Source organism: Bombus vancouverensis, chromosome 2 (assembly GCF_051014615.1).
Source record: "Bombus vancouverensis nearcticus chromosome 2, iyBomVanc1_principal, whole genome shotgun sequence".
In the NCBI taxonomy this organism is placed as follows: Eukaryota; Metazoa; Arthropoda; class Insecta; order Hymenoptera; family Apidae; genus Bombus; species Bombus vancouverensis.
The window spans coordinates 17,667,857-17,684,877 of record NC_134912.1 but is presented as its reverse complement, the minus strand read 5'-3'; the positions used below and the strand labels follow the sequence as shown (position 1 = coordinate 17,684,877).

Below are 17,021 nucleotides of genomic sequence, written 5' to 3'. Positions count from 1 at the left end.
TCCTTCTTTAATACTTGCACGACTCGTAAAAGGAGCGCATTTAACTTTGATCATTTATCACCGGACCCACGTGTTTCTCTGCAATTCACGACGAGCGAAATTATTGCACGCTACGACCTACATCATGCAGCCGGAAGTATGAACTTCAGGAGTTCTATTATCTCGGGGGTGGCGCGAATCATGCGAACAGCCTTGCGCTGCTATATTAAAGTTCGATATTTTATGAGGTAGTGCTCGTTCAAATCGTTTATTCTCCCCAACTTCTCAGAGAGATACTTTTAACGTACTTCTGAACGTAAATTATATTATTTCTTTTATTTTGTAATATCTGTATGTTTTAACATCGTAATTCATTTTTATTCAGATTTTAATGATACCTGCTCTGTTCATAATAATTAATCCTTATTAAGATATTCAAAATTAACGTAGACACAAGCTAGGAATGGTAGAATTATATTTTTCTTTAAAAGTTGAAGAAATTTTTGTATTGCGTTCATAGATTTTTTTTTTAATAATGCAGTAATTGATTTTTATTCGTGTTTTAATGACGTTCTTTGTCTGTGTTAATTGACTCTGTTATTGAGAATTCATTAGCAAAGTGTAAATAATACTAAAAATGATTATTTCTCTGAAAAGTTTCACAAATTTTTCTATTGAACTATCGGACCTGTGTGTAGCGACGTACAATGCAACTTGTGCAAACACCGAGCATAGTAAAGTGTTAGTAAGTCATGAAATATTTATAAAGCTGTGTAGGATGTTACAAAAGATCTCTTTTTGTAAAGTAGGGCACGATTTACATCCAGAAGATCTAAATGAAATTGATTACGAACAACAGACTATAAAACTGACTTGGTATAAAACCTAACAAATCTCGAGTATTCGGTAAATGTCTTAACTCAAAAGCGCGTCAGTTCGAAAAATGCAAAGTTGGTGAATATAACGAGCAACATAGCTTTTGTACATGCGTGATTTTTACGAAGACGTCGACGGTATTTTGTACAATCAAGATTTCGAAACTTGAATTTTTCTACGTGTGTATTTGTAAAAATCTACTTGCAGTTTGTAATACAAACTTTGTATTCATATACACGATCCATTCTTGACTTTTGTACGCATGGATTTCCAATCTTGTACTGTCATACTTTCTCAGTACCGAAGATATTTATTCGACGATTTGCCATTTTACTGTAGAAATTTTTCTACCACGAACTAAAGAAACGTTTCCAGCATCTTTAAACGTCGTATTGCAGTACCTTTTTGGATGAGAACACTTTTTAATGTTGCTCTTTGTTAGTAATTTATTCATCTCATTGAATGAATAGATGAGTATTGAAATGAACGTGCAATAATTTATCCGTCGCTTTTAAAGCATAAAATGGAATCTTCTTCTTAGATTTGACAATTTCAAATAAAAGAATTTTTCATTTCATTTCTTCAAATCATTTTTCACTATATTATGTATATAAATCTTATTTGATGATAAAAAGAAGATATAAAGGATCGCAGCGTCTCACGATCGAAAGAAAAGCATACGAATATTATTTTCTAACTTGGCTGACTATTCCATGATCATATTCTACAGAAGAATTATAATTAACACGGCAGAAGTTTCGTCAATATTCTACATCTTACATCAACTGTTAACAGACTCCACTTGTTTGCTAACTTTTTTATAGATAAATCTTCCTTATAGCTTCTAAACGTATCAATTCGTCGAATTCTAAAGGCATCCGAGAATGGATGGCATTAAGCTTTATAGAAGTAAGATATAGCAAACTGTAGCCAGACAGAAACAAAAGCGAAAACAATAACGTGACATGAAATTTTAGTGGTATACAGTATTTTACAAATTTCGCTAGTCTAATAGCTGTGAGAATATGAGGATTAATCAACTTGTCGATGTTGGTCTTAAACTAAATACTTAAACCACGCTAAAATAATTATACAATAATATACAGGGTGCTACATATATAGGAAAGTTATGTAACAGTATACCTACCTAAATATTAGTCTCTATGATCCCATTTTGAACAAGTTCTACAAAAAACACTGTATCAACAAGTGTATAAATATATGCATATAAATATACAGCTGATAAGAGGATGAACATTCAAAAAGTAAGCCGAACATAATAAACCAACAGTAAAATATCTACAAAAAATATATTATCTTTTATATCATAAAACTATTTGCCGTTATTTACGTATAATTTAAAACGCAAGAAATATTATAGTCTCCGATACAATCTGCAAGCACAAACAAGCAAACAATTTATTCTTATCTCTAGCAATAAATCCAAACTAGTAACTCTGTCAGTAATAACTCAATAGCTGATAATCATCTTACGAAGATGATCTCTGTCTATCGGAAAAACGATCGCGCTACCCTAATTCATTCAATCCACTAAAACCCTTGATCACTGTAAGCAGGTCACACGCATTGTTACCCTTAACACATCTGAAAATCGCGCGAATCTCCATGATAACACTATCGTCGAATCGATCAGCCGTGATTCACAGAAATATTGTATACGACTGAAATTTGTTGAGGCACGTTTGACATCATTAAGCCCGTGATGCAGCGTGGCCATTGAGCGTAAACGAGCGTTCGCAGGCGCTCAATTGCACGCACGCGGATGGCTATCTTCTTGGCTGCATAAAACGGCTTATCGCCACAAATTTAACGACCGGTTAAGCCGACCGTTTTATTCGAAACGCTCGAGGATAAACCACAGCGTGAGCCGTGGGATGACTACCGGACTAGCACATGGGATCTGTAACTGGCTGCTCCACTAGCGCAATTAGCACAACCTATACCGCTATCGTTGCACGCGTACAGCTCGACATATCACAAATATGTACATGCGTATCACAGCGTTCTTGTTATCGCTGGGATACGGGCAGAGTTCTTGCTTATCCGTGCTCCCCGTGTTCCGTTCACCCTCTTTGAATCTGAATCTTTCACGTGTACACACGATATTTATTTCACGCTGGGGTAGTTTGCGTTTCTCGTCGACTATGTTCATTGCTCGTGTTGGTTCTTCGCGTTGAATTGATTATTTGGTTGTGTTGCGTTTTTATCTACCGTAGCTTTTTTAGACGATCCGTTTTTGTGTATTATTGACTCGGCTTTCGGTTGTAGCTGAGAGAATGGAGTTGTTTCGACCGTTTCTACATTTTGGATATACCCACGACTTTTTACCACTTTTATTATTACATTATTCTATCGATTGGTTTTTGTCAATATCATTCTTTGTTAGCTTTTTTAATTGATTGATTAATATTTTTAAATAATTCACTTTCCTTGTACTAATGGGAAATTTTTTGGTTAATATGTTGTTTGCTGGAAATTTTGTGTTGTTAAAAGTTCGATTATTTCTATCTAAATCTTCTTCGTGTTTTCTTTACTAGCTGTTCTTCCTTTACTCTACGATTTTTTACGAATTTCCACGAAATCTACGATTCTACTATCCTTGTCCTTTTTCTTATTTTATAATATGTTTCTCCTAATAGTGGCAGTTTTTAAGCATTTATGTCAGTTTTCTTCATCCCGTAATTTTCGTTTATTATTTCACATTATCCCATAACTATTCTTCCCGCATTTATCGTCCCTTTAATCTTTCAATTACTTCCAATTCAATTACATTTCTATCTCATCCGTTGCTTCCTCTCTTACAACTTTCCCATTTTTCACATTTCCATTGCTACAATCATCACTTTATCATACACAAGTGATATACAATATCACTTTTTCGTCAATATGGAGGAGCTAAGGTCATAGGGTCGCGAGTCGATCCAATTTTTCGTACATATGCATATCGGTCATTGTGCTTGTTCGTAGTTTTCGCAGTTCGATCTTGAATGAAATGCAAATTATACTGGAGCTGTTTGCTTCGCAACATGAGGGAAGCTCTTCCATTGACGTGTTTACAGCGCGTTATTCTCATACCATACAGCTACGTGTTTACGCGTTACTTGCATTAATTATAGTTACAACCGCGATGTGTAAATAAAACGTCAATTCTGTGACGTCCTCGTTAGTACGTCACTGAAGCAGAGATAAAACACGAATTTTAAATCGTAGCTCGTTTCTGTTCTCATATACAATCAACCGACAGAACGTTCCACTTCCCCCTTTTTTCTTTTTCATACTTGTGATTTCATAAAATTTAGAATTGATTTAATGATCGTTCTTTTATTTTGTAATATCTAATTCCGCGTTTTTGAACGGTCATATCCAAATTATACATTTTCATCGAGAGAAAGACGTTTGAACAATACAATTTCACGAGCACCGTCCATCGGAAAGGTCTATCGCCTCTTTTGCGAAGCTTAATCTCCGTTATAATAAGACACGTAACCGTAAAATTACTATGACCATCGGAAATTTGAAACATATCGACAAGAATATCAAATTGTTTCTAAAATAGAAGAAAAACTTAGTAAAACAATCTAATCCACTGCCATATTATAGTTTTAGTATCTGGATATAAAAAAAAAGACAACGTTATTGACTAGTTTTATGCGTCGGCGACGAAATTTCTGACTGACAAAATCTTGATATAACCGAGCGAAATTGGAAAACGATTGAGCGACGCTTGCAAGCTTCAGGTTACAGTCCAATTGACTTTGATCTGCATCAGTGGTTCCCGATCTGATAGTCACAGTAACATACTACCAGGAAAGCTTAGAACAAAGTTTTCAAGATATCTTGTCACGATAAAACCTGCGCAGTTCTTTCTACAATTTAATCTTCAAGAAATGTCGTTCTTTTAATTGAAGACTTTAGAGGGCTAAATTCTCTTCGTATATTTCATACTTTCCCAGTATCATCGATCATCATATTTTCATATTATGTTCTTCTGTAATATCAAAATTCCTTTCACACTTCGTATTATTGGCAACCATGAAGGGTAAAGTCTAATTTTAGTGCTCGTTCGATCATTTTACAACCATAATTCAATATTTTTTATCACCTTCAAGAAAGATGTCTCCATAGATATAATCTACAAATTATTAACCACGTATAGAAATCCTAGCATTTATTTTAACAATTACAGCGTTTAGAAAATATATAACAATTCGATAAATCGAGTAATTGCAAGAAGAAATTTACTTACATCACAGCCATGGAATAACAATAAACTTAAAAAAGAAATCACGAATGTATCTATATCTATACAATTAAAAATATTCATATAGATATTCCATTGTTTCGTTTATCATTACTTGACGTAAGAAGACAAAGTCGAGTAAACGGTTATCAAACACCAAACGTCAACAGGGAAAAGGAAATTATGTACCTTTCATCGATCCAATTCTCCTGGATTTCACTTGAAAGCAATTCAACCTTTTCCTATCCCATAACTTCTCTCGATTCGAGGTTACCGGAAATGAAAAAGTACATTTTTTCTTTGTCGATTACCGGTCAAAAGACAAACGAGCTAAAGAAAATGGGTCAAATTCCTATGTCTTCGTCGGCTTACGACACATAGAAACGTGACGCACTCCATCTTTCATTTATCAAGCGCTCTTTTATATTTGACTTCTCGCTTTTCACTGACAAATTGCGCGCTACGAGTGTCTGGTGAAGCAAAACCATAAAGATAGAAATACGAAGATAGAGTACGTAAGCAAGCTGAAACTACGATATAGCGATGGAAAGAGAACGTTGCATAGAAGCACATTCGTACAATAAATATGTCAGTGTAACACCGAGTAACGAACGGCGTCAGTGTGCAATGTCTGATTACACAAAGATAGGAAGAGTCTTTATGCAGCGTTCTCTTTCTATTTCCATATCGCATCCAATCATGCGCACGGTAACATACGACTCGTGTAATCTATCTTTACACATATTTCTATGAACAAAACACCGGTGACCGACATTTCCTGCGCGCACGCGCGTATTCTTTGCCGCTGCTTTGTTAAATAAAGCTGCGTTTACAGTAGGCAACTTTCGGTTGGACGATTGATTGCCTGGTGATGGACGTGAAGTTGATCAAAGTCGCTCGTATAAACACAGTGGCAACCAAGTTGAAACAACCCTTCAGAATTGTTCCTTCTGTCAAAGAATAGATTTGAATGCGAGTTTAGTATTTAAAGCGAGAAGCAAGTTAAACAATAACTTTCACGAAACGAAGAAAAGAACACTTTTCAGATCGATTCGGAACCACTGAAAGAGATTAAAGGAAGATTTGGCTTTTATATCAGGACCTTGTTGCATAATTGAACTACATACGTAATATCATTAGTGAAATTTTGTAAATCAAGAATTACAGATTATCGGGATTGATAAACGCGCTTGCACGATAGTAACAAGTTTGATAATAAAAGCAAATGAAATTTTACAATCAGATGTTAACGTAAATTAATTGCTATTTAGTTACGTTTGACAAAGTTTGTAACTCATAACTTGTCAATCTGCTAATATTATTCATTGAAAGAGTACTATGCAGCAATACTTATAGCTATTGTGCTTTTTTATATACGTAGACAAAGGAGAAACATACTGTTTATAGTTATTTCCATTCTACACGCTATTCGCGTCAATGTAGATTAATCTTGGTCACAGGTAAATTTTTATTTCCTTCGGAAAATGGCATGCGTGATAAGAATTTAGATCTTTATACATCTCGATATAACTTTTTTCACGAAACATTTTCAGTGACGATTGCATGTCACAAACAAGCTGTTGCTTAGAATTAGTTGCGGATTAAAAAATTCTTTGCGTTTCGTAGAGTAACGAATATTTCAATAATCGTCTCGATCATAAATGAAACTAATCTGATCATTTATTTCCAGAAATAGCATTCGTAATTGGGTATTTGAACACATTCTTTGTACAGAAAAAATTTGGAGAAAATCCTGTATGCATATTGTTAGCGAAAATACGTATGCAAATTTTATTAACGCGATACAATCGTTGCTTTACGTTTTCTAATATTTGCATTCTACGCTCTGTTCTTCTGTTTTTCCGAGAAGTTTGCTAGAAGTTTGTTAGCGGTAGAAACTGTACAATTTTAGGAGAGTTCTTCAAATTTTTGTAGTTATCTTCGACAGTAGCTTTGCAGATACAGTATACTTAGCATAGAAGTTCACATTGGCGAAAAACTTTCCTAAACTTGAATTTACATTTAAGAGAGCAGAAAAGGTTAAAAATATCAGTGTGGCCTTGGGTGCTAGTCACGCAGCAGGCATTGACGTATGTATGTAGGCATTGTCGAGATGTTACGATAACTGATTTTGACAAGTAAAGTTTAATCGATGTTTTTAAACTACGATTCGTGTTCAACGTAAAAAAGAAAAAAAAATGATTTGCATGATGAAGTTGTATACAAGTACCACTTTTCTCATAATTTTCAATTCTATTGTATGGCCACCAAGTTGCTGATAATTCTCCTGATAAGACAACTTTACCGTAATGTCTCGTAGAAGTTCTCGAATAGGCAGCTTTTATACTCTATTTCGAAAAGAAAAATCTAAAGCGTGTGATGATAGATTCAGACTTGTAAATATGAACATGAGTGAAAGAAAAATACTTCTGCCTTTCCTGCTTTAGAATATATTATGTTATCTAAATCTCATCGTAATTCGTCGTGTATCAGGCAAGAATAGAAAATTGAGATGAAAAGATAAATTAATTCAAGTTTTAGTACGGTGCTATTATACGTTTAAAGATTAAAGAAACAGATAGCTTATATCGCTGTAAGTACATATATACAAGTATAATAAATCTAATATATAATTATAAAAAGGAGAAAGCAGCTTATATACATATATATATATATCAAAAGAATCCAAATCTTAAACGTTTAATTGCGAAAACAGCGAACATTCACAAAGGATTTTCCTAGGTATTTAGTCACCTATCACCTTAAACGTATCAATCTCACGTATCAATTTCTTCTTACATATCACTGCGTCGTTAGTTCGCACAACCGATTCATACCATAAATCGTTGCAGCAGCCCCTTCCTCGATGTCCATCGATTACAGATCGATCAATCAATCAGACTCAAAAATTCCAATCCCTGAACACGAGGTTTCTAGAGCATGGATAAGCAACAGCAACTCGAAAGCTGTATCATGAATGTATCACCTCGTCGAGACACCGCGACGACGAAATTCCACGTGAAATTCTCTAATGTTAATAACATTTAGATTATGAAAAATCGTCTTTTATATAAAATTAGAAGTCTCTGTAAATGTCAGAAATCTTGGGCCATCTGATGAATAACATTGAAGTTTAAGAAGTACTTAGCTACTTACACTATCCACCGGAAAATTGGAATTACATATACCGCATTGCACCAAGTGCAACAATTTTCTTGGACGAAAGTTAAGAAATTTCAGGTAGGAAGTTTCTTAATACGGCTAAATTTTTCATTTTGAAAGTGAACCGCCCGAGGTACATTAATCATAGAATTATAGAAGGTAAAAGGGTACGAAGTAAGATTGAAAAATAAATGATTAAAAGGCTCTGTTCTGGTTCTACTTTACCGTACTTGATAAAATTCTTATTTCGTTAATATACTTTGTCCAAATATGACTTTTTTTTTTATCAAAGGTTATTGAATCAGAGTGTTAGATATTTTTTTAATGTGAAGATTTATTCGGACGTGGTTCAAATTAGATCAAAGCGCTGAGGAATTTATTAATACGAAAACTGATAAAAACAACGTAGACTACTACCGATACTTAAAACATCGATCTTGAATCGAAAAAAAAGACTTGGAAATCTGCGCTAATTAATTATTATATGAGTACGATTAAACAGTACCAAACTTCTGGCTGATAGTGTAGATATCTTGGTCAGAGAAGTGTCGCCGAAAAATGATATTAATAATTAGTCAATACGAATGTTCCTTACGTGTTATTGAACAAAAAAATCGTCGCAGTGTCCTGTCAGGCGTTCACATCGTTTTATCGCACTTTTTCTCATATCATCGGTGTCGTTTGCCATTTTCTAAACATTTCATATCTCATCTAGGGACGAAGAGAAGTCAACCACAAAGGATACTCTATCTTTCGGTTAATGAAAATCATTTAATCGAGGCTTCTCGATCTATGTAGAGTGAATTTATATGGTCGTTGATTTGTTGCATAAAACGCACAGATCAACACGCCTATAAGGGGAAGGTACATACGTTTGTTAAGGCCTAATCAGTAATGGACAACTTGTTAGCACTGTAATAAGTACACGATACTTTCGTTCTTAAATAAACGCTTGTCAAAATTATACTCGCGAAGCGATGCTATTCCACGTAGGTTATACGCGTATAGTAATTACTCAGTTGTAATTAACATGCCTTCGAGCGCGTCTCTGTCGAGAATTGATAACGTTTTGGGTGCATGAATAAACAACAGGGCTTTGTTTTCACTCTTGATTATATTTGCTTCTATCCTAGGTAGTCTAGTTCTGGACCAGGAAATTCGTTCATCGTAAGATTTAACCCTTGTGTAATATAACACGAGAGAGAGAGAGAGAGAGAGAAAGAGAGAGAGAGAGAGTTGAACAAATTGTCAACATTACAAGTTTTATTTCTAAATTTTATTAGACGCTACGTAATCGTTACGAATTATCGAGCGTATGTGGTGTGGTTTGACATAAAAATACAACATATCTCGACGATGAAAAGATAAGATTAAAATTAATTCTTCTAATTGGTCATCTTTAGATTTGTTTAACTAAAAAGGTTGTAGGAATCAGAATAGCGTTGAAAGTATCCTTAGACCTGGTTGTTGATGTTATTTAATTTTGGAAAATATTTGATTTGCTGATAATGTATGGTGTCAGTTAAGGGAAAGATAAAGAATATAATAGACAAATTGCTTTTTACGAAAGATATTAATATATAGCAATTTTTAGGATTCAATAATCAAATACGTAGAGTGACGTCTTAGAACTCTTTTTACTTTTAATCTAAATATAAAGTAATTTTCTACTTTTTTAATTTTAGTATAAATTTTATTGCGAGAGAATTCGCTGTTAAAATGGATCAGGCACTTTCTGCGAAATGATTTTCCGATGTAACGCGATTTTCATTTCCCAACAGCCTATAACAACATCCAGCTAACCTACAGAAGCTACGCTTTCAAGCTTCACGTTGAACGTCATATAATTAGTTATAAAGATATAAAATGTCGAATTAAATACTCCCTTATAACCGACCTTTGCAAAGATTTTAGCTGAAAATGTAAAATATGATATTATTTCTTTGAAAAAGCGGGTACATAAATCAATCTGATCGCATAAAGTGTATCGGTAAATTAATATTCCAATAAATTACACCAACTCTATACATATTTATGTTCATTTACGCATAATCATTCCATTGCAATTGCTCCTATCAAGCAAATACATAGATCCAGTTTCTTCAAACATTTTATAAAACGTACCTATACTAGAGAAAAATTCTAAACTATCGAAAACTCGCTCCGTATTTTTGCTACGCGACTTTACAAGCGCAAAAATAGTCCCTGTCTTCACGGTTCGACGAAAACTACGTTCCGATCAAATGATTTCGGAGTGTTTCGCGAGGAGAAAAATTCGAGATACGTTGTTAATAGCGTTATTCTCATTCAGAGGACGTGCTCGAAGGCGCCCACTTCGTGGCTAAACGTGAACGAAAACTAAGGCGAAAAAAATAAAAATGCAAGCAAGCAAGCAAACGAACGAAAGAAAAAACTCAAAAAAAAAAAAATTAAGAAAACGAAGAAAAAAAGGTGAATACGAAGTAAAAGTTGTCATGCTCCAGTGTTGTCTAAATAAGCTTCTCGGGTGAAAAGAAACCCCCCCTTTTTCCGCAAGACTGTTCACGCGAAACGATCGAGAATTAGGGCAGTGACAAGGAGACAGGTAGATAACGGGGGATGGCGTCGAACGGCGAATAACGGCGTATAAGAGAAAGAAAGGAAAAGAGAAAGATGAAAGAAATAAGAAAGGGACGAAGAAGATACCTGTGGCTCTAACTCTAAATATACTTGTTACGCTATCCATAAGTTTATATTGTATCTCTATCTTGACAGAATTTACGAGGTATTGTACGTGATATTATATTTATACGGGCTGTTACACACTGTCTCCAATCTTCCATTCCTTCGTGCGACACCGGGCGAACGAGACGGATAGACAGATAAGGCGCAGGCGAGTGCATACGTGGCGATAAGAGGTGGGGAATGGAGAGCGAGAGGAAGAAGGACAACGATGGAAATCAAAGACGAAAATTCACTACAAATCTTTCTAATAAAATTTCCACAGCAATTTCCATTCTTATTGCTCGCATATGATTATCGGCTAGACGTTATTAGACGACTGAAGTAAGAATGAGAACGAAATTCGATAAAATTGTTCGAGGGGGAATGATGAGAAGTATAGAACGAGTCGCTGGAAGGTGAATAATTTTGATTAAGAATTTTAGTCTCCTACCACGAAAGGAACGCTCTTCGTACGGCTAAGCTACGAAAGATACGATCATCCTTTACCTCGATGGTGCAAAGTTATTAGAGTCCAACACATCAGCAACGTTGTTCCACGATCTGAAATCGTCGTCCTTTGAACCAAAATATCCTCCTGGAAACTTTTGATTAACGAGTATCAGTGTAAACCCGTGATCCATGGGGAGGGAATTAACGGTTAGAAAAAGGATGTACTCGTCGGGGAAACGAAGAAAGAGATTAAGCTAGAAAGTTGCTGCTTCGTTCCTGGTTCTGGTTTGCGCGATTGTTGAACGCCGCGATGCCAGTCGGGGCGAATTCGCAGAGACAAAAAGCGAGCCTGCGAGCAATAGAGGTGGGAACGGACAAGGTGACAAGGCCGGAGAGAAAACGGCCACGAGGATAGAAGGTTTTAATCTGAGTCAACAACTGAGAGGAAGTGGTCGAGACGGAAAGGACACATCGGCAAAAAGGTAGCACGTAAAAGAAGAAGAAGAAGAAGAAGAAAAAGAAGAAGAAGACGATATATGAAAACAACGAGAATTTCTTCCCTTTTCTAGTCGTCCCTGGAGTTGTAAGTTGAAGAGCAAGAGGGTTGCTGCGAGCGAAGAAGAAATTACCCTCTTCCTCTCGAGTCTCCGATCAGCGCTCGATTCTCTGTTTCAACGGAGCTTTTCTTACCTTTTAAGTCGACGAAAAGAGACTGATTTGTGTACAGGGCAAAGCATTGTGCGTGCGTGGCCACGAAAAACGAATGGAAAGAAATTTCTAATCCTCTTTGCGTGCTTCTCGCGAACAATTAATAAAAAGAATAAGAAACGAAATCAGAGGATACGAACGTTCTCTTCATTTTTATTTATTTTCGGAATTGTCTTTCTATTTCGTTCCAGTGGTCACGCGTTTCTAAAGACTGTGTACAATATTTTTTCGTACGCCTGCGCCGTCGTTCGCGCGAACGCGCGTTCTCCCCTTGGTTTTTTCGAACTGTTACTAAGCTTGTTTCTTAATAAACTTGTTTTTTTGTTTGTTAGAACGGCAGTGGACCTGGTGGCGAATCCGGTGGAAGAGGCAACGGGTGAGTAGCATCAAACGTTTATCGATCACGAGTCCAATTACGTCATTGTAATCGTGCTAGACTTTTATCTTCCCTGTTTTCCACGCTGCGAACGTTTTTCCTTGAACAACGAACGAGTCTTTCCGTTTCATGTCTTTGACGATTATCGTGTGAAATTTTTTTAACCCACTTGCAACTTCTGTCTATGAATATAAACGCGATTTTTTAGATGTTTGAAAAAATGACGTGGTATTCAAGAGACGGAGGCAAAGAGAGAGAGAGAGTTTAAATATCAACTCTGAATTATATTCATTATAAGATCGCTCGCTTGATATTTTATGTGAAATTATTCTATAGATAGAAATATTTTCATTGCAGTTATTTTCATTAAGTCTACGTACATGTGCTTATATAAATATATTAATTATATTATATGATATAAAAATTGCGAAAAATAATATTCAGCAGCGAGATTTGTTCAACGACAAATTTACGATTAAATTTTTGAACGTGTCGCGACTGGAACCTTTTCAGAGTAAATTACATTCCATAACGTCGAGCTGTTATTCGTAACGTTTAATATGTTCCATAAAATAAAATGACAAAATACAGGAACGAACGATAGAGAAGAAATTTTTATCGTAACAGCTACGAATTCTGTAGTTCACATTCTGTGATAACAATGTCATCGGTGAACAGAATTGCGAATTCTCTTCTGTCCATCTCGCGCACGTAACAGGGAAAATTCAATGGAAGGAATTTGATTTCATAAAAATAATTCGTCGTCGAAGAATTCAAACTCTGGCAGAAATGAAACTGCAAACGTCACATTTCTCGTTGGATCAGGAAAGTTCGGTGCCATAAAAATTCTATCCGTATGTTTCTATTAAAATCTCCTTGTCCAATAGCGTCTGACAGCGGAATTGGCTACGTAAATGACAGCTCCTGGCTTATTCTTCCATTCCTTTTTCTCAGTTCACCTCTTCCTTTATATTTCTCCAATGTAAAATACATCATGTGACTTCTTTTATTACGCTTTTGTTTGCAACGACTGTTCTACAAAAACAACGAAATTTATCTAATTACTTTCTTCTTCTTCGTATTTCAAAATACGCGAGCTTCGAATTGAAAGTTTAACATTATTGCTCATAAATATTTTCAACAAAGGATTTATAGAGTCATCGCGTATTCAAAAAGAATTCCAACTTCTTAACAAGGGTACGATCTATTCTAGCAACTAAGGAATAAATTTATAAAAATTCCAACTGACGAGCTCCGACTTGTGAAAATCCTAATTATGTATTCGATACAATTTAGCGACAAACTACGAGTCCTAAGCTTAATGATAGTGCTTTCGTTCGAATATATCCAATAAATGAAGTTAACGAATGTATTAGCATGGAATGAACAAAGATGTTTCTAAAACGAGAGCAATAAATTCTTTACAAGGCAGTTAAATTTGTTCCTGAGGGTCGTATTGTTACATTCACGACAAAATTCATCAGGTTGAAAGCCACAGGCCATTTGTATAATTCCGTTGCCGTAAAAGTCGACCATATCTCTGTCCAGCTAACGTTTAGTCGATCGTGCATTACGAGAGCACAGAATTGCTGATTAAACGTTGTGAAACTCGTATAATAGCGATCGATTCTTCGAACCTACGTACAAAAGACATATTGGCCTGTAATTAAATTGTTGCAACGCGGTTCCCTGGCTTTAATGCGGTCTCTCGGATCTAGCGTCTGATTTTGTAGAAATTGCAAATTCAGGAAATTAATAGCGAATAAAATATTAAATGTATTACTACGAAGACTTGCAAGAGGATAATAACTGAATTATCGAGTTGATACGAATTTTATGAAATTTGAAGAAGGATGTAATTTTTTAGTTTAGGCTGAGGACCAAACAAAAATATACAAATCTTACGATGTCGTAATTTAATTAAATAGAAAATTAAATAGAACAATCTTCCAGGTATATACTTGAAACAAAAGAAACAGATATTATTAGTAGCATGTTCGGTATTCGAGTATTAAGGAAATTAAAGTTCAGTAAAATATTTCAAACTTTGTTATTGAGATCATTAAAACGAAACTTATGACAGGTATTAAATTCAATATTCAACTTTGTACAACTTATTGCGTGAATATGCGTCTAAATTTATCAACTATTCATTTCTCAGCGAATGCTACAACTTGGTTTTTGTGAAATTTTAAGAAGCAATGAATACCTGCAATAATCAGAGTAAACTTACATTAAGCTGAAAGTTTTGACCATGGTCGTTAATACTTTACCATCCTGATAATTATCTAGGAAAGAAACTCGAGTAAACGACTTCCCTATGAAAGGCATCAACGCTAATTGCAATTCAAGTGCGAGTGATTGGTAGAAAGAAGGTTGCGTGTTGCCTGGATGAAAAAGTGAAAAAAAGAGACGATAATGGAATAAATGATTTGAAAGTGATGGATCGTATTACACAATCGCTAACAGTGCCGTCTAACGTTAATTCGTAAATTTGCAAACAAAATCAGAATAAGGGAACGCGAACTCGCGGAGAATTGGGTCATCGTTTAGATGAAACGATAAATCTCGGTTGTACGTACAATCTGAAATATGTACAGGTTCTCGTGTTTATAATCAAACACGAAATCTTCTCGATCTCTGATATTCTTAATTATATTCGATTATCTTGGTCGTGTTAATTAATCCCTTGTGCGATATACGTCTAAAAATTCTCCGATAAGGAATATTCGATTAATTTCCGGCAAGTGAATTTTGAACTTCGATAAAAAGAGAAAAAGCGTCCTCTGATGATAATGAGGGAGGAAGATCGGATAAGTGGGTGAGTTAAGGTTCCTTAAAACTTTCTGATCGGTTAAGTAGCTCGGCATGATCTTCAAAGACGAAGTTGCCAATTTAATCGGAAAGTTCGATTACTTTCAATCTAATATCGATCCGACCGGCAGCCTAATTCACAAAAGATTTATTACTACGATCAGATACTTCCTTACACGCGATCCTATAGGTAATCTACGATCCAAGTACCCATAAATTCGGCCCCCGACCAATTATCAGGCATTCTAACGTTTTATAGGTTTAATTACATGATTGCTCCAGAAAAATATTCCCGAAATTCCTTGAATATTTCAAATTCGTTGAATGAAGAGTATCGATCGGGTACCGGGCCTCGTCTTCTCGACAGGATTCTCGTTCAATGATCCTCATTTTCCAAACAGTTGAGGAAAGTTTTCTAACAAAAGTTTTAGAGTAAATAACTAATTTTTAAATGTAATTTACTACGAAATAGATTCTATTTCATATTTACATAAACTTGTTTCATCTTTAATCCTCTATCTCGTTTTTCTACGAAGGAGACCACCGTTAGATTAATAGTTCCAGATCACAAAAGTCTTTAACCCCGACCCTGAGCGTACGTCCGCTGAAACGATCCTTTAATCGAACCTAACGTTTCCAATTGCTTTTCTTTCAGGCATCCAGGAGACAATCCATTCTACAGCAATATCGACAGCATGCCGGATATTCGACCGCGCCGAAAGTCGGTGCCATTGGTCTCCGAGCTGGTACGTAATCAATTGTCCATTAACGTAGCCGGAAAATGTCCTATCGTTTATGCAAATATGGATATGTACACGTATACGAGACACGGACGCGTATTCACGTTGTCCGAATCGTCTATGCCTACTCGTGAAAATAAACAATCGTACGACGACGGTATCATTTTGTTGGTTTACCGTTGTCTCGTCATCGTCCTTCTATTCGTTCTCTGTCCTCATCGACGTCGCGTCGTCGTCAATATTGTCGGTGTTCTAGATCGTGGTCGACGTAGACACTTTAAAACTTCTGCAAACCAGAAAATTATTTCAACAGCCTGTGTGACTGTGCTATTAAATTTGTCTTAATGCTGTTTATTAAATTCTCTCTAATACACATTGAAATCGAAACTACCTCGAATCGACGACGTTAGACCGGTAGGGTAAAGTTTTCCTATTAAAAACTCGGTCTTTGCCGTTTTATCGCAAACGGAGCGTAAACTTCGGGAAAGTGAAATCAGAATCTATTTTCAGCCTTTGCGGTCTCCTCTGCCTATACTTTGTTCAACTTGCGTTAATAGTTCGGACGTTGGATAATCGGTTGAGATTGATTACCAAACGTTTTATCGAATATAAACGAAATTATATGACTGTTTTTGATCTTATTGTTTTCAATGTTTTCTTATATTTCATAATTTGTGGAAAAAAATTTAATTCTCGATTAAAGCATTTTTGGAGATGCTTCGAACTCGCGTATAATTTAGATACCTTATTTTAGAAATTTTATATAAACGATCGAGATAGAAGCAACTTTAACGTTCAAACGGGATTCAAGGTTCGTTTAGATAATAAAACTCAGGTAACCTATGTATTTATGAATTTTGAACGTTACTGGGAATTCTTATTCGAAAGAATATTCTCCTTCGCAATTCATTTTCCACGGTACAAATTAATTATGCTTCAATTAGCTCTGTTC

The 17,021-nt window shown here is 35.4% G+C and overlaps 1 protein-coding gene across 9 annotated transcripts in view; it reads left to right on the top strand.

Moving 5' to 3' along the window:
- Window positions 1-17,021, top strand: part of unc-13 — a 375,340-nt gene that overhangs the window by 270,730 nt on the left and 87,589 nt on the right. For all 9 annotated transcript variants that reach the window (XR_013061854.1, XR_013061853.1, XM_076627833.1 and 6 more), the window contains 2 exons: window positions 12,472-12,515; window positions 15,985-16,075. Coding sequence is in view for 7 of the 9 variants with exons in the window: in XM_076627833.1 (XP_076483948.1) it covers window positions 12,472-12,515; window positions 15,985-16,075 (135 nt within the window). In the remaining 2 variants the exon portion in view is untranslated. The remainder of the gene's footprint in view (window positions 1-12,471; window positions 12,516-15,984; window positions 16,076-17,021) is intronic.